This window comes from Vitis vinifera, chromosome 18 (assembly GCF_030704535.1).
Source record: "Vitis vinifera cultivar Pinot Noir 40024 chromosome 18, ASM3070453v1".
NCBI lineage: Eukaryota > Viridiplantae > Streptophyta > Magnoliopsida > Vitales > Vitaceae > Vitis > Vitis vinifera.
In genome coordinates, this window is record NC_081822.1 from 2,519,023 (window position 1) to 2,544,813 (window position 25,791).

The following is a 25,791-nucleotide window of genomic DNA, read 5'->3' on the forward strand; positions in this document are numbered from 1 at the left end:
AGAATCAAATATAATTTTTATTTTTTTAAGATCACAGTCATTATTACATGATGTTAGAGCGGCTATTATACCAAAAGAATAGTTAGAGGTTTTATTTTATTTTTTATTTAAAATCTTTAAAATGTAATTAATTTAATAGTTGGATATTGCTTAAAAATAAAGGGATTAAATTGAGATATGGAAAAAATATATAGAAATTATTTTTTTTGATTTATCTAAAAAGGGAAGACATTTATCTATAATTATTAGTTTAATACGATTTTAAAAAAATAAATAAAAATATTATTTTAGAAAATGAGTTCAAATTTGTTGTTTCACAAGACCATTTAAAGTTGTATATTGTATATCATAATTGGATTAAAATATATATATATATATATATATATATCATATGCCTTCTTGGCCAGCCCAAAAAAAATAAAGCCCAACCCATCAAACAATTAGCCCACGTCCCAAGCTAGGCCTTCAAAGTTTAAGCCCTAAATCACCATCAAGGCGGAGCAGCGAGGTGCCTCGAGTACAGGCGGGAAAAAGTGAAAAACAGGAGAGAATAGAGAGAGGGAGAGATTTTAGAGAGAGAAAAATGGCACCAGTGTTGCAGAGCTCTCAGCCATGGGTGGAAAAATAGTACGATCTTTCTCGTATGCTTGCATTTTATTTATTATTGAAGTTTTTTTTTTTTTAATTTATGTTTTGTGGGTATTGATTTTGTTATCAGTCGCCCGAAGCAAGTGAAGGACGTAGCTCACCAGGACGAGGTGGTTCGAGTGCTTACCAACACCCTTGAGACCACAAATGTAATGGATTCCTTTTCATTTCAATGTTTTCGTATTATCAATTTTATATTTTGTTTGAAACCCTATCATTTTTTTCTTATTTTCTTGAATTTTCTGTTTGTTTGGGACCTTCAGTTGTTCAATTTTTGCTATCAAAAAGCAAGGAAAATATTTACAAAATGGTGAAAATTTTCTAATTATGCAGTGCCCGCACATGCTATTCTATGGGCCGCCCGGTACCGGAAAAACCACCACTGCGCTTGCCATTGCTCATCAGCTTTTCGGGTCCTCTCTCTCTCTAGAGATATATATATATATATATATATATATATATATATATATATATATATATATATTATTAATAATAATTTTGGTTTACGAGTGATGTACTCGTAGCACTTCATTAGCTTGAGTTAGGAATATGCGAATCTTATTCTTTATTGAAGTTTGAAAAAAATTTCAGCTCAAACTTCCTTTCAAAAACACGGTGTTGTGTTTCTCAAATGACTACATGGAGGATTTCTAAATGATGTGTTTTTTAGGGTAGACAATAATCTTTTTTTTTTTTAATCGAACCATAAGTCCTCCATGCTTTTGAGGGCTGCGATCAATTTATGTGATTGTGATTTGTTGATGTTTCATGGAATTCTCTCTAATTCATTTAAGTTACATTTAAGACTGAGGCTTGGATGTTGGGAAGTCAGCTACAGGTTTGGATTGGTTTGCTAGGGGAAACCAATGTCAATATTGTGGCTGGGATATGTGTGTGCTGGGAAGGCTTACAAAATGAAGATCTGCACTAGGTTTGATTTATCATTCAGTAACAGAATCAAGTATAGGATTACAGGCACATGGGTTTTGATTTTAAAAGTATTCTTTCGTGGGGGGTTTTGATTTTAAAAGTATTCTTTCGTGGGTTGTATGGAAGGTTAAAGGAATGCATACAACTGTTATTATATACTCTCGTTATGTACTTTGGAGGTTAATAATCAATTGTGGGAGTTCTAAACCAAGTAATATATGAACTTTTGGTAGGCATGGTAAGACCTACATCCTTGAGTAAAAAAAATTAAGTTACACTTGAAGTGGAATTAATATGTGAAAGCTTAAAGGGATTTAAGATCATGATTGGAAGTTATCTGCTGAGGCATGCAAGCATATAGAGACCAAAGTTTTACACGAGAAAAGATGTAGGAGGCATCGATGGAACTGAGGGAGTTAACTTGGATGGGATCAAAGGTTACATTCTGAAGTATAACTGCTCCAAGAACAAGGGCATATACCTGTAATAAGGTTTTGGTCTACTTGCTTTTGTGGTTAGTGCAATTTTTTTGCTCTTTATTTACTTGACTTTTGGCTCCTACTTGCCAAAGTGCCTGGTGCTTGAATTTGGTTTCTCTTATCTTAATAAATTCTGTGGAAATGAGGATAATGCAATTGGTAGAACTGATAGAAATAGATTTTCTGGAAAAAAAAAAAAAAAACTAATAAAAAATATCTATGTTCCCTTTGACATGTTCAGATGTTTGAGGGGATTAGTGCAGAACCAATAATGAGCTCAAACCTTTGGTATGGAACCATGAAAGACCGAGTTTGTTTTTAGTTGTAAAGGTCCCCTGTAACAAAGGAGTTTTCAAGCTCTAGATTATCCAAGGAGCAACCATCATCATTGAGCTCAAGTATACGCTTAGTTAAAGATCAAAGAAGTAGCAGGCTGATGGGGGACAGAATGAGTAATCCTGCTTTTCCACCCTTAAAAGGTAACTGCTACAGGATACCCCACTGGATTCTGTTGACAGTGAAGCCCATATGGAGAGAATCACAATCACACGAGTCTTCTTCTTGACAGAGTCTATACTTTCATAGGCATCACATGTAAATTGGTCAGTAGGGAAAATGATGAGATGATGTGCCTTCTTTTTTTAACATGATTCATACATGAGCAGAAAAATTTTCTTTTCTTTTCCTTCTTTAAAGCATCTTTATTAATATTATCTAGATTCTAAGACAAAATTTATTTACATGCTTATTTTTTTGTTAAGAGGTTGGGGGAGAAAGAAAGTTTGAAGACAATTGGACACCAATGCAATGAAAGAAAGATCTACTAGAGAAGATATCACTAAATTCAAGATTTTAGATTCTTGAACCACTGTGAGTTGGTGGAAGATATTTTTAAGAATCTTACATTGGGACTTCCTAGTTAAACTCAATGGACCAAAAGTAATATCTATAAAAGGAGAATCTTAATGAGGGAAACTAATTCTTGCAATTCTTGCTGATTGTGAGTTTGCAACTATGCTCAACGTTGAAATTCCAAGGGAAGTTAATGGAAGAAGAAACAAAGGTCATTCAATTTTTAAGGGGCATACTAAGTCTATGTCTGAATCTGAATGAATCTCAAGCTTTTGGACAAGCCCACAGTTACTGATAATGACAGCATGGGAGAGGCTAATTAATTTGTTAGAAAGTATTAATGGCCACATGCATGCCAAATAAGTATTTCTTCGAACAGCATAACAAAAACCTAGGCCTCTTGATGGCACAAGTGTTGGCATAGGAGACAGGCACTTTTTATTTCTTTTTGCTCTACTTTGATGTCTGACTATACCCTTGTGTTTCTAGATTGTTGATGTTACCCTATATCGTGGCCTATCTTCCTTTCTCAAGCTCTGATTAGAATGCCAATTTTCCAAAGCATGTACATGTGCTTTGATATCTCATTATTAGGTCCAAGCAATCCTTTACTAAATGTTCAAGTTTTCGGCTGGTAGATAGAAGTCCTCATTGCTCTTAAGTCTGGAAGGGAGCTTAGTCATGTTTTCAGTGACTCTCAGCAGTCATTTTGACAACCTTGAACTATCATATAAAACAGTAGCTTGGATGGCATGTATTAGTTGGAACGTTTATGAGTATATATCATATCTGTGATTTCGATTTTCATTTTTCCCTTTTTCTTCTAAATTTGACCTGTCCTTGCAGACCTGAACTCTACAAGTCGAGGGTGCTTGAACTGAATGCAAGTGATGACCGTGGGATCAATGTAGTTCGTACAAAGATCAAAGATTTTGCTGCCGTTGCTGTAGGATCTGGTCACCGGCAAGGGTATAAATCTCATTATCATTTTATTTTGCTCAATTAGTTTGTATTGTACTCTCTTCTGTTCAATTATGTGCCTCCACTTTTGTTGGTTAGGGGTTATCCTTGTCCACCTTACAAGATTATCATCTTAGATGAGGCTGATTCAATGACTGAAGATGCCCAGGTATGTTTTTCCATTACTTGTTCCTTTGTAGTACTGTTTATCAATTTGATGTGGACGTAATATGAATGTGACTTTACTTACGCTCTCCTATGCAGAATGCTTTGAGACGAACAATGGAAACATACTCCAAAGTTACAAGATTCTTTTTCATTTGTAACTACATTAGCAGGTGTGTGTGTTTTTAATGCCACATCCTTGTTTTCTTATGACATCATAAGGTTATGATTGGCTATTTTAGTTATGGTAATATAGAATTTCTTTAGTCCATTTTTTCAGTTATGTTTGGGATTGAGCATAAGTTAGAAAATTGATGTCTTTTATTTCCTTTAGTTTAGATAGGTTGTAAAATAAGCATCTCAGCAACTATTTAATGCAATGTCATCAAAATCTTTTTATTTCTTTTTTCTTCTTTCTTTCATTTGTTTATTTATTTGATATTTTTTGGGAGTGGGGGACAGGAAGAGGAGAGGGTTGGTTTAGTTCATGTTGGGCTGCATCATAGAATCCAATTATATTCAGCAGTGCTTTTGCCTTTTGTTATTTGCTGCAATCTGAATGACTAAAGAGGAATAATTTTGAGAACTTTGTGTTTTCTGTGTTTGTTTTCTATGTAGAATTATAGAACCACTTGCTTCTAGATGTGCGAAGTTTAGGTTCAAGCCACTTTCAGAAGAAATCATGAGCAGCCGGATATTGCATATTTGTAAAGAAGAAGAGCTCAATCTGGATTCAGAGGTGTGAGATTAATGGCTTTGTAGTGTGAATGGATTGTTTCTTTCTGTAATCTGTCCTGTGTTATTGCCAACATCTAGCACATGTGCTTTAAGCAAAGAATTTTAAAAAAGGAAAAAGACAATCTTTTTGCATTTTGATAATATTGCACCCTTGTAATTGTGGCAGGCTCTCTCAACCTTAAGTTCTATCTCACAAGGTGATCTTCGTCGGGCGATAACTTACTTGCAGGTAACAGGAGGTTTGCATTTTCCATTCATGTCTTAAAGTTATGGTCATTCCCATGAAAAAGATACCAAGCTGATAATGTTTTTGACAATTCTGATGGATGATTATGCAAAGCCAATTGTTATGCATGAAGGGGTACTCGTTGTACATAAGTGCCTATATGTGTTAACAACAAAGTTGTAATATCTTTTTCCCCTGTTGTGGTTACACCAGTTGCCTCTTTTAAGAGAAATCTATGAGACGAAATGTCTCAAATGGCTAAACTTCATGCCATGAAATGAAAATGTACCACATTATCTTTTTCTTGTTGTGCCATTCAGATTATGGTCAAAGTTTGGGGGAAATAACCTGCAACCTACACAACTTGTATCATTTTATCATTCTGTCACTGCTTTTTATTGGGAATAATATGGGAGGAGTAGTTTTTGTTAAAATTTTCTTCAATGCTTATTGTGCTAGAGCACCATCTTGTTCTGTCATGTCTCAGAATGCTATTGGTCAGAGTTATCAAATTCATCATGAATGATTAATTGCCATCCATGTTTTTACTTGTGTTTGTTTTGTTGCACACACAACCCCCCACCTGGAGCCAGAAAGAGTGATTCATTTCGTGTATAAATATTTTCAATTTTGTGTTTGTAAGCACTTGTGGTCTGTTTAAGATTCCCATCTACAGGTAAGAACTGAACTATTCTGTTTTGGATTACTACAGGGAGCTGCTCGCTTATTTGGATCAATTATTTCTTCCAAGGACCTAATCAGTGTATCTGGGGTAAGTTAAGATTGTTAAATTTTAAAATTACCGATCTTCCTTCTCCAAACTGCTTGCTTTCCTCTTTTATTGTCTGTGAAAGTTTGTGAATTGGATTGTTAACCCAGAAATGTGGTTTGTATGATCTTAAATGAAAACAGAAGGAAGAGTTTATGGACACATGTTATAAGAATTACTAACACACACTTATGCTCCTTTGCTTTTATCCAGCATCTAAGAAAATTGTTGCATATTGAGGTGTTTGGTTGTTTGATGTGTATGATTATTTATAGGCAAAACAAATGATATTGTTTGATGTGTATTCTGCTTAGATCATTTTCCATCTTCTGACTCCTCCAATTTAATTTATCAGGTTGTTCCTCAGCATGTTGTTCAGGCTCTTTTTGCAGCTTGCAAAAGTGGTGATTTTGATTCAGCAAATAAGGAAGTCAATAATGTCATTGCAGAGGGATATCCGGTTTCTCAGATGCTTTATCAGGTTCAATTCTTGCCTTTTTTACCTACTATGTTCAATTGCTTGATAAATCCAATACTGATACAAGTTTCTTCCAGTTATTTGATGTAGTTGTTGAAGCAGATATATCAGATGAACAGAAAGCAAGAATTTGCAAGAGATTGGCTGAGGCAGATAAGGTCACTTTACAGAATAACTACTTTTAGTGCATATAATATGCTTAAGTTTGATGTCAGTTTAATCTTAGTGGGAGAAATTGAACTTAGTTTACAACTTAATAACTAGTGTTATTTAAAAATTTGAAATTGCTTGAAACTGGAAGAAAAAATCCTGAGAACTCTTTTTTCTCCTCCTTTGAACGTGGGATCCTTTCATGAAGCCACTGAAATAACAACCTTTTGATTATTTAAATGCATGAATAACATTTGATTTTGACGTTTTTTTAGGTCCTTGATATATGATCTCTTCCTTGCGTAGCCTGCATTTATTTATTATTTATTTATTTATTTATTTTTCCCCTTATGGAACACCACTTGTATGCACATTATTGCTTTGCTGGCCTAAAATTTTCATCCACATGTAATAGGCACAATTTTTACTGTTGCTTTGTGGTACTGCAGTGTCTTGTTGATGGAGCAGATGAGTATCTGCAGCTGCTGGATGTTGCCAGCAATGCAATGCGAGCTCTTTGCAACATGCCAGAAGAATTCCCTCATGAGAGCTAGGTAGCAAGAAAGCAAGGATCATATATACTGCATATTCACCAAATCATGTAGAGCTGGATGATCAACTTCCTGGAATGTTTCAATCTGTAGAAGTGGTGAAATTGTTGAGGTCCAACTGCTTTAAATGGTTGTGACATGGTTAGGAGTTGGACCTCTCAACTCCTGGCCCGAGCAGAGGAGTCAGACGGATAAAAGGTTCTTCAGTCTATAGGTTTCTTGCTTTATTTAATTGTATATCCTGCGGATGGAAATGAACCCAACTCGAACTACAGGAGAAATGTACTCTGTTTGTGACTTTTAAGTTTAGCTATAAACCTTGTTCTTTTTAGTACTCCCTTGAGCCATGAGCTCAGGCACGCTCCTGGCTTCCTTACTTCAATATCTTGGGGGCCCATGTACTCAGAAACCGGTGAATTTTGAGCATCAGAGTCAGGGAAAAGGACCCATTCTAGCGCTACTGAGTTGATGATACTCTTTTGAAATTGAGATGCGCCGCCTTAAACGAAGCGTGGATAACGGGTTTGGGGTCGTGGCCGGGTGGCCCCAGTTAAATATTAGTAAATTTGATGGCGTCTTTCATGGGCATAAACTTGAACACTAAAGCTGAATCTGTCCAATTAAGGTTTGTTTTTTCATGGGCATAGACCTGTAGTCCATGAAGCTTATCATCCGAACCCATGAGGGGATGTTGACTCAAGCTTAGTAGTGGGATAAGTGATAGGACTCCATTATCAAAGTCCCACACTGATACACAGTGAGAATATGGTATGATCCAACTTGCTTAAAATAAAATAATATTTTAAGTTGGTAACCAACCTATTCCAGTGACTCATCCAGCCACCAATGCCCCTATCAGACAAGCATCACTGTCCACTTCAAGGTCACATTTAAAATAGGAAAGCGCAAGTTCAGGAGCCATGATATCGGCCAACCGCTGATTTGATTGAAAGCGGGCCTACTTTTAGCACATCTGCAGGCTGCATTCATCTCCACACCTTTGTATTTTCAAAATCCCAACGTGACTTCCAAGCTTTTCCGCCACTGTTCAAAGTTACGTGGAGCATTATTCATCCGTTGATGGGAACTTATTACAAAACGCTCCTCTCCTACATGCCACGTGTAACCAATCTTGGCATTTTACGTAGACAGTCAACTGTGTTCATGGACTCGTGAAGCCCAGTTCGGGCCCGCCAACCCTTCAATCCCGCCGAGACTAGTCTATTCCTTCGTCTATATATATATATATGAGAGAGCCAGTAGAGATAGAAATAGAGTTTGTTATTTTCAGTTATAGTAATAGGAACTTTGTAGGAGAGGTTTTTCTTTCTCTGTGAACCATGGATGTGGATGAATCGTTCAGGCAACCAGGGGCCGTTCCATTCAAGTGGGAGATCCGACCTGGTGTGCCCAAGGTCCAGCACCGTCACCAGCAACCTGGTAACCACCAACGTTCATCCACGAACCCGCCGCAGAAGCTCCGGCCTCCGCCTTCCAGTCCCCGGTCCAATTTCCCCCCTCTGCCTGAATTCCAAACCGGGACTTTCCGATCAGCGCCTCGAGCCCGCTCCGATCGCTGGATATTCGACCAGCCCGCGGTGGTTTCGGTCGGGTGCTTTCCAGCACCATTGATGAGCCGAAAGGATAGCAAGAAGAGGATCGTAAAATTACCAGAGCCCATGTTCAATTCGGACATCGAAATTCTGACCCGACGGTCCTTTTCTTTTCGGAGGGCCCCGTCGCCATTCCTGGCTTCGCCGTCGTCGTCTTACTCGTCATACGGGTCTTCGCCTCGACCCGTCAGAGATTCCGATTGGGCCGGGTTCGGACTCTTCTAGTGAAAAACTGTTGTATGTTTGGAATGCTTCAGAGCCGTCCGATTTGAATACTTTTTTGAAGGAATAATAGTATTCGCACGCCCTCATCCAAGGCGCGTGGAAAGGACGAGCGAATTGAAATAGGACAACTTACTTTTTAAGCCACCCTTTTTCTTTAATTAATGAAGTAATTTGGTCATTAGTCAAAGCTGCCACGCATAATACTTGACTTGGGTTCTTACTTTGAGTGGAAAAAAGAGGGAGCTCCAAACTTCCTTGCAAATTTGAAATAAATGATTCAAAATTATTATTCTCCACACGGATTTCAATTTATAATCATCCTATCTCCATTTCAAATTAAACTCAGACTCTCTCTCTCTAATTTAGAGGTGCCAGGCTCCCAGCATCACACGGTAATGTTCATTAATGAACCAAAAATATTTTTTTGGACTATATAATATTGATTATGTAACTTTTTATAAATTTTAAATAGTTATAAATATAAAAAAACATTTATATATCTCATAAGTCATGAAAAAATGATATTACTTCTCCTTTTCACATTAACATTAAAGTCTATTTCTTCAATTTTTTTTAAATCTTATTTCTTGATGAGGGTTTTTATATCACAATAGGATTAATACCCCTTATTTTGTAAATTATTAAACATTGTGAATTACAAAATTGTGAGTACAAGTACCTATATGTTCTCCGCATTGTGAAAAAGGTTTGATAGCATGAAAAAGCACACTTTTTCTATGCCCAAATCTTAATAGTTTAAGGGGCTTTTTTTTTTTTTTTAATAGGAAAATTGATTATTTAATATGGTTATCCTAAATTTATTTGGGATTATTATGTTTTAGGGATGGATGAGACTAAGAATTAGTGTAAAAGAGTTATACTTTTGTGTTGGTGTATGACCAACAAGTCTAAAGTTCGTCCAACTTCTAAGACGTAGACGATGGTTCGTTCTGTGCAAAGGAGTGTCTAGATGAGTTTTCAAGTACGCTCCTCTAAAGCTTAAGTCAATAATAGAGAAGACTTGAGTAAGAAAAATGTTGTTTTTAACAATGACAGTATACTTTTTCTAGTGGTTATGGGTGACTATTTATTTATGCTCAAATATAACGTTTTTTCAGACATTTTAATGAAACTTTAAGTGTATTTAATTATGCGTTATTATGTCAATTATTGTCGGTTCATAATGGTTATCTTGCCTTGATGAGTCTTAAAGACCGGTTTTTTTTACCCTTGCAACAATTGCATTAATTAAGGCCTATTGCCTAGTGCAATTAATGCTTGAAGGCATCTCAAGTGCCATTTTCATTGCCCAATTCTTTGGAAGTTTGTCTACTATCCTTGGTCTAGACGGAGTAACCACTGGACCTTGTGTCTCGTCATCCAGACAACTATTTCATGGATCTAGACGATAATAGGGTATGAAACGACAGTGAGGAGCCTCCACTTTGTATAATTGATGGAAAAAATATGTGATAGTAAAAGATAAAAATATATTTTTAAAGTGGAATTGACTCCAATAGAAATGAGGAAAGAGAAAGTGATTAGTCTATCAAATAATAATGATGTGTATTTATTCTTAAAATTAGCTTCTCTCTAAAGAATTGTAACTCTAAATTTTTCAGACTAATTGGCAATGCATTTTTTTGAAATTGCATTGTTTCTTTTTCTGTTCTTTTGGTCAGAAAGAATTCTAGAAGCAACATTTTTTTTTTCCTTCGTTGTTTTCATGATTTGAATCCCTTGAAAGCGCATGGGACACTGTAATCCCTACCCACTAACCTAAACATGGTATTGACAATAAATGAATTTGCCCGGGTTTGTTTACCATATCACTCGTACTCAGCAAGCAGTGATGACGGTTCGCCACACCCGACATAACGTCCAAACTCATCCCATTTGCCACAACAAAGCATCATGGCGTCTGTTTCGTATAAACGGTGACAACTCTCTTAGCCCGACCGTTTTATTAACAAAAATAATTAATTTTGAACTCGGGGCTGGAATCGGCTTAGCACTAACCTCCCAGATTAGCCGAAGTCCGCCTCCAGGGCCTGTCTAGATACGGCCCAAACTCAATCCCAACCTAAACCTAGGGTGCTTCAGCCTGGTCCAGCCCGACCCATTTTCGTGCCTCGCCTTCAATTTTAAACTTTCAGCTGTTGTCTCTATTTCTTCTTCCCATTTACATTGCACTTGCTTCCCCAAAAAAATTAGAATTAATTGGTTAAAAGGATGAAATAATGCCCATATTTTTTAATTTAATCTCTTTTATCTTTTTTTAAAAGTAATATTTTTTTTTGACATAAATACCCTTAACTATTTCAAATATTTATATATAGATATGTTAAAAGAAAATATTATTTTTACAAGAAAGAAAAGACATTTTTGTCAAATAAGACCAAAAAAAGATGAAGGGTTATATTTTCGGGTTCTTAATGATCATTTTAATCAAATAACTAAGAAATTTAAGATAAAAAAAGTTATTATTTCACTTATTTTTCATCTTTTTTTTTTATAAAAATAAATAATTTAAAAATATTTAAATTTTTAACTAAACATGAAATGCGATATCCCACATTGAATATGAGAGAAAATTCCTATATATGTATAGACTTCTATTAATATTGTAAAAACATTTTAAAGTTATGAGAACCTCTTTGCATCCATAAAATATTTACATGATTGGGTGCGGATTGTTACGTGAAAATAACCATTTTTAAATTTTTTTTTTTTCTTAAGTTTGGAGTTTGGAGCATGGAAAGTTGAAACAAGGCACATGATATGATTAAATAATATAGCTGCATTTCTTTATATAGAAGAAAAAGTCATCAAACTATATGATAAATCTACCCATTAAGATATTTTCTAAACCATAGTCACCTCTACACATGCTGTGGCCTTTGCAAGTGTCGAGCAGCCAGCGAACGTCCACATAATATATAAGGTTGGTGGTGGGACTCAATGAATGGATTAATGTAAATTTCGTAGTGCATCCAGGTTCCAAATCACTGGGAGTTCATTCAATAAACAAATGGTATGGTTGTTAAGAGCAGTAAGTAGGCGGTATTAATAAAAGAAAGAGTCGGTAGTGAGAATCTTGCTTGTTTTTGTTTCTAAAGACTAAACCAATAATGAAAGCTACTCCTCCCATGGCCCCCATGCGCGTTTGTGGGAGAAGATGAAGATGCAGTTGGGTTGCATGGGTCACACCCTTGAATGCCCAGTATGTCGTTTTCTTTCAGACCTTTTGTTAACCATTAAGTTCACATCTATCATAATATAGATATATGGTTGTATTTTTTATGTTGGCAAGTTGCCATTTGCGCGTCAGCCTCAAAATCTCAAATTTATGCAATATTTTAAAATCTATGCTCCAAATTAGTTGGGCTTGCTGTGTTGACTCTAGTCTGATCCAACACATATTAATTTTTTTATTATTTGCTAACGTGGATTTATGGATTATAATTTGGGGCTAGGGGTGGGGATGGTGCTGGCAAACTACATCATGGATTTGGTGAAAAGATGTGAAGCAAAAATATTAATTTTAACTACTATAAAAATAATTTATGGTGTCACTTTTAAAATAATGACACCATATGGCTTAAAATCCATAAAGGTCATACACCATATAAAATAAAAATTTTTAAATACTATAACTTAATGGACCCACTTTGAGAATAACAATGGTATATAAAAAACTCATTATTTCCACATGCCCACAATCCAAAAAAATCTCATTCCATAACCCTAACTATAATTTTTTTTTTCTACATTTTCTCACATTCATATTCTCATTTGATTATGTATGGTGAAAAGATTTGTTATTCTCATTTGATTCAATTTGATGATAAGCAAAACATATTCTTAAGTAGAATTTGATGAAACTAGAGGAGAATTAACTACTTTTATGTTATAACAAATCATGAATCATGTTGATGTATCGTGATTATGTATGGTGAGTCCCTTAATTGTTATATGAATTTTTCATTGGTATTGTATAACAATTACTTATAATTATTTGCAAACTATTTTTATATCAAAATGGGAAAAAGAAAAAAGAAAACATTAGTACTTAGATTTATTTATTTTTTATAACATTAATTAATTTTTATTTTCAATAAGAACTCTAAAACTCATTAAACTATGAAATGCAAAATAAAAAGAAAGGAAAGAGAGGCAACAAAATTTTGGATTTTTAGATTTGACTTTTATGTCATACATTATAGGACATAAACATTACTTTATTTGGTATTGAGAATTTTGGGTTTTTGGATGCAACTTTTGTGTCATTTTATGGTTAGCCGGTTTTATGCATATGAAATGCAGGTATACATGAATGTTGGGATGATTAACATTTCTAAATCATATTTTAATGTCCATTCACTTTTCTTTTTTAGTTTCAGTGGGTTTGATGTACTATCGTTTTGTGAACATTTGATATACAAATATTACTGGATGATGTAATATATTACAGGTTAATCCATAAGCATTAAAAAAAATATAAGTTACATTTGATATGATTATTATATTTATGGACAAAATATACACAAGTTGATCTTATTTATTAATAAGCATTATAAAATTTACAGGCTAATCAACCAAAAACAAACATAGCTTCCATAATCATTTACAATGATGTGATACCATAACTCAAATGTGATGCATTTAACGCGACACCATAACTTAAAGGTGATGTAGTTAATATGACATCTTATATATCTCATACAACTCTATATCAAAATTAAACATCACTAAAAATATATGGTGTCGCATTTGAATGTGTCACCATTTATCTGTTTTGGTGTCGCTTCCAAATACGTCACCAATTGGTACCCTCTATGGTATCAGTAAATAAGGTGACGTTATGTTGTAGCGACACCCTATGTTTATAATGACTCATTATAAATGTCACCATATATGTTTTTTCTTGTAGTGTTTAAAGGAACAATAACGATATATGGTGAAAGTTTTAATTAAATGTGAGATATGTACACATTTTTGCATAAGTTTAGAAATTGTTTATGAAAGAAATGACATTATTTTGGTTTTTATTTTTTATTTTTAAGTTTAATAAAGCAAACCTTGATTTTTGTTTTCCATGTGATAGATATGGAAGATGGGGTGCATGTCGAGTAATGCTTTGGGGTATTTCACTAAAAAATCCTTGTGACTCAAAAGTTGTTTAATAATTGAGTCGATACAAGTTCTAAAATATCAATTCAAGTTTCAGAATGCAATTTGGAGCAATTGAAATATTAATTTTTTAATTATAATGTTTTGAATGTTTTATTATTATTATTATTATTTGAGTTCTTAAAATGCTAGGACTAATAATGATGATGATGACAAGAACAAATATCTTCTTTAAATCTCAAGTTTTCTTGAATAAGATTATAAAAGTGTATTTATAGGTACTTCATTTAAGGAGAAAAATAAATAAATTTGTACAAGTAATAAGATAAATAAGAAACGGGGAGGGGGAGAAGTAGAATCATCCACTGTACAATTATTAAATCACTTTTCTTTGGATGTCCATGTGCATAAAGAATAGACATGTAAAGAATCTAAAATTTTTCAAAGAAAATATTAGAGATAGATTTTATTCCACCATTTTTTAGCTACAAGAATGCATTTTCTGTAGTTTTTTATAGGGGTAAAGAGACTGAGTCCGTGGGTAGAAAGAGTGAGTCTGTTGTGGAGAAGGAGACTGCCCTTGATAACCGCTCTGCACGTGAAAGAATATGAAAGGACTAGTTTTTGCAATTAAGTCAGGAAATTTTTTGCAAGTTTTGTTGATTTTTGGGCATATAACTACAAAAGTAGTAGTTATATTTGTTTTTCTAAGCACTGGAATCAGTCACGTGGTATAAGTTTGAAGGTTTTCTCTTTTTATGATCCTTATTTTAAGGGAAAGGTGATTTGATATTTTGTACTTCTAGAATTATTGAAACTTTATTAATAAAAAAATCTCATAGAAATGTTAAATTAGTTAATCTCATAAAAATATTAGATCAGTCTTAGATTATTAGGAGTCTCATAGATATGTTTATATGTTTTACATTTATGAATGTATTTATAATAATAATAATTATTATTATTAATAGCCGATTTTCATCCTTTTGGATAAAAAAAAAAAAGTATTAGAAAAAAAAATATTTTAAAAGAAAGAAACATAAGGGGATTAAAAGTTGGTCTCAATAATTCAGCAGACGTCACAAGTCCTGTGCACTAAGGGGTACGTTCAAAGGCTTCAAATAATTATCTGCTTTCATTTGATTTTCACAAATTTCTAAGATCCCGTATCTAATTAGATGGTTTTCTATTTTCAAAAAATAAAAATAAAAAATAAAATTATATATAAGCTGGCCTCAGCAGTCAGCACATACGTAATAATATTGAAAAGTAAGAACATGTACAGTGTGGATTGATGCCACCATAAATTCTTAATCATAATTGAGGGCAAATAAATCCAAGATGAGGAGAATTTCAATAATGGATTGAGTCCGATGATGAAGGATGGGCCGCCCACCATGGAAATTTGAATGGGCTTACAGGGGACCATTGTCATGTGGAGACCCCATCAAATCGCTACATGTTAGGGTCCTGCTAGATTTGTCATATGTTACTGCACGTAACCTTTCTGATTATTGCACGATAGTGAAATATGAATATGTGGCCACCACTTCATATTTCAAATCCATGTTCCTGGCGTACAAACTACCATTCTCCGAGAGATGAGAGAGTTTTTCTTGGTATTGAAAAATTATTTGTTATAAATTATCATTTTTATTAAAATTTGTGAATTATCAAGTGAAAAAAAAATGTTTGATAATCTAAAAATGGAAAATATGGAACTTATTTCATAACTTCCTTTGAAAACAATTTTAAAAAATATTTTTTGAGAACAATTTTTAAATGAAAACCTAAAATATTTTTAATCCGTTTTTAATATATTTAAATATAATTTTTATATTTAATGTTTTATTTTTAATCATTTTATATATTTATATAATTATTTTTTAAAATAACTTTTAGAAAACAACTAAAAAATTATTTCTTAAAGTGCTCAATTAAACATTTTTTTTTATTGTTAAAAGTGTTTATTTATTCTAAAGAAGAGAAAATTATTGTAAAAATAATTTCTAAATAGGCTTATAGTGTTTTTAGAACATTTTAAAATTATTTTTAGTTATTTTTTAAAATTATTTTAAAAACTAATTATATAAATATGAATAATCATTAAAAATAAAAAATTATATATAAAAGTTATTTTTAAAATATAAAAAAACCAGATTAAAACATTTTGAGTTTTCAAACATAATTTTTATTTTATTTAAAAACAATTTTTTTATAACTAGTTTTAAAAATATTTTCCAAATAAAACCTAAATTTTCCTAATTTTTATTTAAAAAAATTCTAATTTCTTTAGCATGGAAGTACATTCAAAAATTTACTCAGGGTTTTAAATTAAAGTCCCATAAATCATTTTTTTTTCCTTCTTTTATCTTTCTTTCTCATGCCCACTTCATACCGGCCTTCAAGAAACTCTCTTACATCATTAAATCATGAATACTTGAAAATTTTCTATCATAAAAATTAATGAAGGAAGAATCTTCTGGCAGCATCCCAATGGCGCTAGCGGGGCGAATGTCTTGCTTTGACACGTACTTCAATTTAAAAGGAAAAATAAAATAAAATAATTTAGAGTATATACGTAATATAATTCTTACTAAATAAATTGATGGATAACAACAACGTGGGAGAGGCATGAACCATGTCTAATCCACATAGAAAAAGGAAGAGGCATGGGCCATGTTGGTGGTAGCATGAATTGGAATTTGGAACTCTTGATTTTGGACTATGGTGAATTTTTTATTTATTTATTTAATAATCTATTCTTGACATTTACATGCACCATATATTATTAGATGGTTGAGACTCTCACCCACCCACAAAATTCCAAATGAATGGCTTGTGGAAGATCTTATTTTAATACTTTAATGGTGAAATAATTTGTGTTAGTGGTCAAATAATTTGTTAATTCATTTTTATTTCTCCATAAAATCCAATAAGTATACAAATTCAAAATGTTTCTAGCTAAATTTTTCTTCAAAGTAAAATTTAATGAAAGAAAATTAATGACGTTTGAGGTTTAATGTGTAAATTTAAGATTTAGTTCTTGAAAATCGAAGAGAAATAGAAAAAAAATGAAAAGTATATTTTGATATAAATATTTGAAAAAACAATGAAAAACACTTAAATAATAAAAAAGTTATTTTCTCTCAAACCGAAAGTAACATTTATACAAGTTGAAAATGGTTTTTGTATTATCTATACATCTCGGTTTTACATTTGGCTTAAAATTTGAAGATCGATATATAAAAATATATATTTTTCTTATAAATCATAAAAGCACATAAATTTTTTTTGTTATTATTTGGATGCCCATTGAAAATGTAAAATAAATAAATAAATAAAATAAAATACACTTTTTTTAAAAAAAACTTTTTGTTTAACATAAAGTATTTCTAATTTTTCTTAAATATTAAAAAGATTATAAATATTATATAAAATCATTACCAAAACACTCTAATTAAGATAAATCTCCGGTAAGAAAACTTTTGAATTTATTAACAAAGTCGGAATTAAAGCTAAAAAGGGGATAGTTTTTTAATATTAATTTACTTCTTCCTTTTTTTTTTTCTTTTTTTTGTCTTAACATAGCAATATCGAGAAGCATGCAGCAAACGACAGTCACCCCTCGTGTGCACTCGCTATAAATACACAACCGAATTGAAGAAATGCGTTGAGCCGAATAGAGAAGAAGAAAAAAAATGGGAAGCCTGGAGCATCAAGTGGGTAACACAGGAAGCAAACGGATTGCTGCCTTGGACACCCCACCACCTCCATCACGCAGTCATGCTGCTCATCATCTTGATTTAGATGACCAGGTCTCTCTCTCTCTTTTTAATTTCTTCTTTTGGGTTCATTTTTCTAATCTGGATTGATCATGGAGTCTGAGTTTTGCTGTTTTGATTCATTAGAAACCCGGGTGGAGAAAGTTTCTGGCCTTTGTTGGCCCTGGTTTTCTTGTCTCATTGGCGTATCTCGACCCTGGAAACTGTGAGTGTCTCCCTTTCTCTCTCCCTCTCCCTCTCCCTCTCCCTCTCTCTCTTTTTGGTGCTTATATATCAATGATTCTAACCAAAGTTTTTTCTTCTTTTTTCTCCCTGTTCCAGTGGAAACTGATCTGCAAGCAGGAGCTAATCATGGGTTTGAGGTAAAGGATAGAACCAGAACCCAAAAAAAAAAGAAGAAAAAAAATCATTTATTTTCTTGTAACTTAGGGTGATGATGTGAATTGGTGTTATCAGCTACTATGGGTGGTGCTCATAGGATTGATTTTCGCTCTCATAATCCAATCCCTCGCTGCAAATCTCGGTGTAAGCACAGGTACAATGACCCAAAAAAATAAAAAATAAAAATACAAAAGCAGAAAAACAAGTGTAGTTGTTAATGTTGGTTTTGTTTGTATTGGCAGGGAAGCATCTTTCAGAGCTCTGCAAGGCCGAATACCCCATAATTGTCAAGTATTGCCTGTGGTTATTAGCTGAGATTGCTGTCATTGCTGCCGATATTCCCGAAGGCACTAAACTTCAGATGATCCAGTTCTTTTAGCTTTTCTTTTTTTTTTTTTAATTACGTATTTTCTCATTCAGTGGGGGAGAAGACCAACTTTCATTTATAGGAAAAAGCCGAATTAAATTTCAAACTATACTATACCAATGGTATGTGGAAAATCAAGGGGATACCATTCTTGTTTTATATGTTCAATGAAAAAGGCAAAGATAATTAGCAAATTATTTTATAAAATTTTAAATGATAAATTAATCCATGCAAGATGATGAAACATTGAAGAATAAAAAATTGAAACAACTTGTGTTCTATTTAAATAATATTTGAATTTAAAACTTGTATTTGGTTCAGTGATAGGGACAGCCTTTGCACTGAATATACTTTTCAAGGTCCCCGTGTGGGCTGGGGTTCTCTTCACTGGCTTCAGCACTCTCCTGCTTCTTGGCCTGCAAAGATATGGGGTAATTTTATTTCACTGAGGTCTTTGTTTTTATGAAGTATTATCAGATTTTATTATGTTAATTGTTTAAATTATCAGTGCCCAAGTCCAAGTAGACTCCGTCACTGAGGTCTTGTCTTTATGTCATCCTTTGGTCCTTATCCACATATTAAAGTAGATGTTGTATGTTGGTGATGTTCTTATTACACTATTTTTAGAAAATAATTTTTGTAAAAGTCAAGAGAGGCAAAATATTCATGACAATATGATTAGTTATGGTGGCACTTCCAACACTGCCCACGTGTAAAGTTTTGAAGCCTCGACCGTCCAAGAGAAAAATATATTCTAAAGTTAGAGATAACCAAGAATATTTATAAAATTTTCTGATAAGCAAGTTGTCCATGAAGAGATTTTGACATTCCTTTTTAGTTAATTTCTTTTATTTTTTGTGATTAAATGGATCTAAATCTCACACTCCACTTCTTCACACACAGCTATTAATTTAATTGATAATTTGTGGGGACAGGTGAGGAAGTTAGAATTGTTGATAGCAGTGCTGGTATTCATAATGGCTGGTTGTTTCTTTGGAGAAATGAGTTATGTGAAGCCTCCAGCCACAGGTGTTTTAAAGGGCATGTTCATTCCCAAGCTCAAAGGCCAGGGTGCCACCGGTGATGCCATTGCCCTCTTGGGTGCTCTTGTTATGCCGTAAGATTTCTCTTCTTTTTATATCATTTTTTTTTAAAAAAGAATGTATACTTGATTCCCTATTCACCCGTTTACTTTTAATTTTGCAGCCATAATCTCTTCCTCCATTCTGCACTTGTACTTTCTAGGAAGGTGCCCAACTCAGTCCGTGGCATCAATGTAAGTTAGTCAAACATCATGTATATATAAAAACAGACATATATTCATATTTTGGTAGCATGTTAATATATTTTATGTTGTGTAATCTTTCAGGAGGCATGTCGATATTTCTTGATAGAGAGTGGATTGGCATTATTCGTAGCATTTTTAATCAATGTTGCAGTTGTTTCCGTGTCGGGTACTGTTTGTTCTGCTGACAATCTTTCACAAGAAAACTTGGATCAGTGCAATGATCTTAATCTTAATTCTGCTTCTTTCCTCCTCAAGGTCGAAATCACTACATATTAGGGTGATGTTTGTTTTTTGGTTGAATAAAAAAAATTAAAATATTTGACTTTTTTTATTCAGTTATAAGTAACATGTTGACATCAACCAACATAATTAAACTAAACCTATTGATAACAAATTCATTTTAATTATATTGGATGATGTCAACAAATTACTTTTAACTGAATAAAAAAATTTAAATATTTTAAATTTTTCTATTCAATCAAAAAACAAATACCACCTAAGTCTCTTCAACTTAAAATCTAATAACACCAGGTAGCTAATGTTCTTAAAACCAAACTTTTGATGGAGCGCAGAATGTGTTGGGAGGGTCAAGCAAGGTGGTCTATGCCATTGCACTGTTTGCCTCAGGCCAAAGTTCCACCATCACAGGCACTTATGCTGGACAATTTATCATGCAGGTAATCACAATTTTTTTTATTTGTTATTTATTTATTTTTTATCATTTCTGTAATTATAAATCGATTTGGAACTTATAATTTATATAGCTTGTGCATTTGAATTATATCCCCTGGATGGTGTAAATTTTAGGGTTTCTTGGATATTAAAATGAGGAAATGGCTGAGGAACCTGATGACTAGAAGCATTGCCATTACACCTAGTCTCATTGTCTCCATTATTGGTGGATCTGCTGGTGCCGGCCGACTCATTATCATTGCATCAGTGCGTAACTCTCCTTATGTCTTTTCCGGTTGGATTATATCTATATTAATCAAATTAAACAAAGTCCTAATGTTTCTAATGACATCTTGCAGATGATTCTCTCATTTGAACTTCCATTTGCGCTGATCCCACTCCTGAAATTTAGTAGCAGTAACACCAAGATGGGCCCTCATAAGAATTCAATATACGTGAGTTCTATTTAATAATGTTACATATGGTTTCCTTCAAGCCCAACTAAATCAAACTCTCTTTGCAGAAGAATTTAGACTAAGGTAGTGTTATGAAACAATTATGGTTGCAGATCATAGTAATTTCGTGGATCCTGGGATTCGGAATCATCGGCATCAATATTTATTACCTATCCACCAGCTTCGTAGGTTGGCTGCTTCACAATAATCTCCCCAAGGTGGGAAATGTGTTCATTGGGATCATAGTATTTCCCCTCATGGCTATATATATCCTCTCAGTCATCTATCTCACCACCCGGAAAGACACTGTGGTGACATTCATCGAACCAGAAAAGAATGATCCGAATGTCCAAAATCATATGGAAAATGGGTTCGACCAGACTGATGGAGTGTTCGAATTAGGCCATGTTCCATATAGGGAGGATCTTGCTGACATCCCATTACCAAAGTAATTAGGAGCGTTTATGGGAGAAGAGTGTTGCCAGGAAGGAGGAGCTCCTGATGACTGGTTGTTGTGCTAGCGATCAGTGATATGTATGTGATTTGTGCAATGCCATATGTAGCTTTTCTCAAACAGAAGTATCAGTACAAGTTTTTATGTTGTTGAACGTTGTTGTATTGTAGTAGTGGAAGGCAATACGTATACAGTGGAATAATCAAGTCTACCTTGAAGAAAACGAATAAATAGGGTTCCTCTTGATGTGATGTGTTGCGATTAATAAAACTGAAGAAAGGTTGGTCTAGCACAACACCACCAATCAGCATTCAAAGTAATGCATTAATTCCATGGCCTTGACAAAGTTTATATAAATCAATTACATGGTACTTATATAACGTCTTCTCAATTTTCTAATTTTGTTAGTTTATTAAATTTTATATCATCATAATTTGAATTTAGTATTGGTAGATTCTATGTGAAAGGAGGTTGGTCAAACGTATTGATTCATCTTGACTCAAGGGGAAAGTGGAGCGAATTGAAGCAATTGCTAAGGACATGTTTGAGACTATTTTTAAGAATAATTTTTATTTTTCAGAACAAAAATTATAGAAAATATGTTTAACAACTAAAAAATGGTTTTTTATTTTTTGTTCTTAAGAATAGAAAATAAGGTGTTGTTAAAAAAAAAATTTAGTTGTTTTTAATGAAGGTTGTTTTAAGAAATAATTATACAAACATATAGAATGATTAAAAATAAAATACTAAATATAAAAATTATTTTTAAAACATATTTTAAAATATTAAAAATAAATTAAAAGCATTTTAAATTTTTAAACAAACTTTTGTTCTATAAAAATTAGAAAACAGTTTTAAAAAACTATTCTTAAAAACAATTTTTCAGAATTGTTTTAAAAAACAATTACTAAACAATTCCTTAACTTTTTCTTTCATTAGTATATCTTTTAAGGCTTATTCCCATAAAGAACATTTGGATTTACAATGGGATAGGTTTTTTTTCGGGTACCCGCCCTACTCTTAATGGGATGAGTTTCAAATTTAAATAAATAGGTTTGAGATTTTTTTAAAACCCAGGACAGGTTCAAGGTAGGGTTGGATATTGTCTTGTTCTACTCTACCTTGCCCTGCCCCAATTATATATAAAATTAAGTTAATTTAATTTTTATTTTCCTATTTTTAATGTATAGATAATAATAAAAATAATAAAATACTTTTCAATAAAATAAGTTATCAAAAAATTATAAAAATTATTTATTTATAAAATATATTTATTTTAATGTAATTACAAATTTTAAATTTTTTTCAAAAAAAATTCAAAAAAAATGTTAAACTGGGCTTCTCATACCCGTCTCATTTTATTTTTTTAATGGGATGTAAATGAAAATTATTTTGAACAAACAGGATGAGGGCAACCGGTCCGAACCTGCCTTGTTACCATTAGTAAATATGAGTTATTGAGATGGTGTTGCCTGTCTGCTATCCAATTAAGAGGATGCCATTTATATATAGACTAATAATATGCTATCATGCATCTATTCAATTGATTCAACCATTTCTTATATTAGTGGTGTAGGGTAGACCAAACCTACAACCAAAAAGCACCAAATCTAATTGGAAATTCGGAACCTATCCCTAAAGTTCAGGTGATGTACTATCAAATGTAACTTCAAAGGTGATATAGATGATAATGAAATAACATTAAGCTTAATTTACTCCTCAAGAGTAAGGTAGCCGTAATTAGTATGAGATATGCTCGTGATGAGCTAAATGGATTAGTGCAATACAAATATGTCAAGTGAAAAAGTGATATGACCTCTAATCACCTATCATAACGTGTTAAGGCCTCTTTCCAAGAAGGTCTCTTTCCAATCACAATAATAAGTGAATGGCTATACCTAAAAATGATAATGGAGTGGATTTTTTAGGGAACTCATCCCGTCCTGTATGGGAAGAATAAAAAATTTTAAATGATAAATTAATCCATGCAAGATGATGAAACATTGAAGAATAAAAAATTGAAACAACTTGTGTGTTCTATTTAAATAATATTTGAATTTAAAAGCTTGTATTTGGTTCAGTGATAGGGACAGCCTTTGCACTGAATATACTTTTCAAGGTTCCCGTATGGGCTGGGGTTCTCTTCACTGGCTTCAGCACTCTCCTGCTTCTTGGCCTGCAAAGTTATGGGGTAATTTTATTTCAATGAGGTCTTTGTTTTTAACTTTTTATGAAGTATTATCAGATTTTATTTATGTTAATTGCTTAAATTATCAGTGCCCAAGTCCAAGTTGATTCCTTCACTGAGGTCTTGTTTTTATGTCATCCTTTGGTCCTTATCCACATATTAAAGTAGATGTTTTGTATGTTGGTGATGTTTTTATTATTCTATTTTTAGAAAATAATTTTTGTAAAAGTCAACAGAGACAAAATATTCATGACAATATAATAGGTTATGGTGGCAATTCCAGCACCGCCCACATGTGAAGTTTTGAAGCCTAGACAGTCCATGAGGAAAACAGATTCTAAACTTAGAGAGGCATGCTTTATAATATAACTAGGAATATTTATAAAATTATCTGATAAGCAAGTTGTCCATGAAGAGATTTTGACCTTCTTTTTCAGTGAATTTCTTTTATCCAAAATTTAATTGATAATTTTTGGGGACAGGTGAGGAAGTTAGAAATGTTGATAGCAGTGCTGGTATTCATAATGGCTGGTTGTTTCCTTGGAGAAATGAGTTATGTGAAGCCTCCAGCCTCAGGTGTGTTATAAAGGGCATGTTCATTCCCAAGCTTAAAGGCCAGTGTGCCACCGGTGATGCCATTGCCATCTTGGGTGCTCTGGTTATGCCGTAAGATTTCTCTTCTTTTATATCATTTTTTTTAAAGAAAGAATGTATACTTGATTCATTATTCACCTGTTTATTTTTAATTTCGCAGCCATAATCTCTTCCTCCATTCTGCTCTTGTACTCTCTAGGAAGATGCCCAATTCAGTCCGTGGCATCAATGTAAGTTAGTAGAACATTATGTATAAAAACACAAATATATTGATAAACATGTTAATATATTTCTTGTTATGTAATCTTTCTTTCAGGAGGCATGTCGATATTTCTTAATAGAGAGCGTATTAGTGTTATTTGTAGCATTTTTAATCAATGTTGCAGTTGTTTCCATGTCGGACACTGTTTGTTCTGCTGACAATCTTTCAAAAGAAAACTTGGATCAATGCAATGATCTTAATCTTAATTCTGCTTCTTTCCTCCTCAAGGTCAAAATCACTATATATTAAGTCTTCAACTTAAAATCTGATAACATAAGTTAGCTCATATTGTTAGATATAAACTTTTGATGGAGTGCAGAATGTGTTGGGAGGGTCAAGCAAGGTGGTCTATGCCATTGTGCTTTGCCTCAGGCCAAAGTTCCACCATCACAGGCACTTATGCTGGACAATATATCATGCAGGTACTTAACAAAAAAGATTATCATCATTTGTGTAGTTATAAATCAATATGAACCTTATAATTTAGTTTATGCATTTGAATTATTTCCATGGTGTAAATTTTAGGGTTTCTTGGATATTAAGATGAGGAAATGGCTGAGGAACCTAATGACTAGAAGCATTGCCATTAGCTGTCTAGAATCAATCATTTACAGTAGATGCAATTTTTAAAAAATATATCTCCCCCTAGAAAACATCTATTTCAGTATTTTAGGTATCAAAATTCATTTTCAGGAAGTCACGAATTTATGAAAAATATAAAAACAAATTTAGAGAATCATATAATAATTTATTTTTGTAAAAACATCTCGGGTGCCCAAAACCGGATGAAAATAGAACAACATGAAAGACTCGTTCATATCTTTCATTTGATAAAAGCTTTTTAACTCAAAGAAAGTTCTAAAATTAAGTTCAAGAAGTCAAAAACATCGTAAAAGTACAGGAAAAAAATGTAGGAATATGCTAAAAGAGTCAAATCAAATTTTTATTTCAAATGTGCAGTAAATCCAACAAACTAACAATAAAAGGTTTTTGAAAAATGATTTTATATAGGAGTTCCACCAATTTCCTAATTAATATACATAAATCTAACCTATGGATTCCCATCTATTTAGAACTAAAAGCTTGGATTCATATTTGACTCAAAACCAAATTTTTATTGAAAATAAAATAATGCAAACTAAGTGAGATATAGCTGCATTTTTTGAAAAAGAAGAGATTTTGATCATAAGGATTCTAGATGATTTTTTTTTAAAATAAAAATAAAAATTCAAGGGGATCTTTTGAGAAAAGCATTTTCTTTTAAATTAGAAAGAAATTAATTTGAAAACAATAAAATATAAGAAACAACATACCAAGCAAAACATAAAAAAAAAACAAAATCCCAAAGTAAATTTTTTGACAACTTAAGAAACTAAAGTGGTGAAATAAGGACTAATCATTATTATTTTTCGATGGCCTTCAAAAATT

The 25,791-nt window shown here is 32.8% G+C and overlaps 3 protein-coding genes across 3 annotated transcripts; all 3 read left to right on the forward strand.

The window, feature by feature from the left end:
• Window positions 1-493: 493 nt before the first annotated feature.
• Window positions 494-7,280, forward strand: LOC100245502 (replication factor C subunit 4). Its single transcript, XM_002285838.5, has 12 exons — window positions 494-627; window positions 719-797; window positions 982-1,061; window positions 3,756-3,878; window positions 3,969-4,038; window positions 4,134-4,207; window positions 4,653-4,773; window positions 4,939-5,001; window positions 5,711-5,770; window positions 6,123-6,248; window positions 6,323-6,403; window positions 6,845-7,280. Exons 1-12 carry the CDS (start codon window positions 584-586, stop codon window positions 6,947-6,949), a joined length of 1,026 nt encoding a protein of 341 aa, XP_002285874.1. The 5' UTR covers window positions 494-583; the 3' UTR covers window positions 6,950-7,280.
• An 843-nt stretch (window positions 7,281-8,123) lies between these two features.
• On the forward strand, window positions 8,124-8,971 carry LOC104882462 (uncharacterized). The gene has a single exon (XM_010665878.3). It carries the CDS (start codon window positions 8,287-8,289, stop codon window positions 8,782-8,784), a length of 498 nt encoding a protein of 165 aa, XP_010664180.1. The 5' UTR covers window positions 8,124-8,286; the 3' UTR covers window positions 8,785-8,971.
• An 8,614-nt stretch (window positions 8,972-17,585) lies between these two features.
• Window positions 17,586-21,563, forward strand: LOC100266052 (metal transporter Nramp6.2). The gene is made up of 13 exons (XM_002284520.4): window positions 17,586-17,735; window positions 17,829-17,907; window positions 18,024-18,064; window positions 18,159-18,237; window positions 18,326-18,430; window positions 18,772-18,881; window positions 19,386-19,567; window positions 19,657-19,726; window positions 19,820-19,993; window positions 20,311-20,415; window positions 20,546-20,677; window positions 20,770-20,865; window positions 20,979-21,563. The coding sequence occupies exons 1-13, from the start codon at window positions 17,619-17,621 to the stop codon at window positions 21,315-21,317; spliced, it is 1,629 nt and encodes a 542-aa protein (XP_002284556.1). The 5' UTR covers window positions 17,586-17,618; the 3' UTR covers window positions 21,318-21,563.
• The last annotated feature ends 4,228 nt before the right edge of the window (window positions 21,564-25,791 follow it).

Bases quoted from the DNA above. Each gene is read 5' to 3' on its own strand.
- LOC100245502 (XM_002285838.5), top strand. From the start codon at position 584: ATGGCACCAGTGTTGCAGAGCTCTCAGCCATGGGTGGAAAAATA. The intron at 798-981 runs GTAATGGATTCC...CTAATTATGCAG, and splicing joins ACACCCTTGAGACCACAAAT to TGCCCGCACATGCTATTCTA. The intron at 5,771-6,122 runs GTAAGTTAAGAT...TTAATTTATCAG, and splicing joins ACCTAATCAGTGTATCTGGG to GTTGTTCCTCAGCATGTTGT.
- LOC104882462 (XM_010665878.3), top strand. From the start codon at position 8,287: ATGGATGTGGATGAATCGTTCAGGCAACCAGGGGCCGTTCCATTCAAG.
- LOC100266052 (XM_002284520.4), top strand. From the start codon at position 17,619: ATGGGAAGCCTGGAGCATCAAGTGGGTAACACAGGAAGCAAACGGATT. The intron at 18,065-18,158 runs GTAAAGGATAGA...TGGTGTTATCAG, and splicing joins GAGCTAATCATGGGTTTGAG to CTACTATGGGTGGTGCTCAT. The intron at 20,866-20,978 runs GTGAGTTCTATT...TTATGGTTGCAG, and splicing joins CTCATAAGAATTCAATATAC to ATCATAGTAATTTCGTGGAT.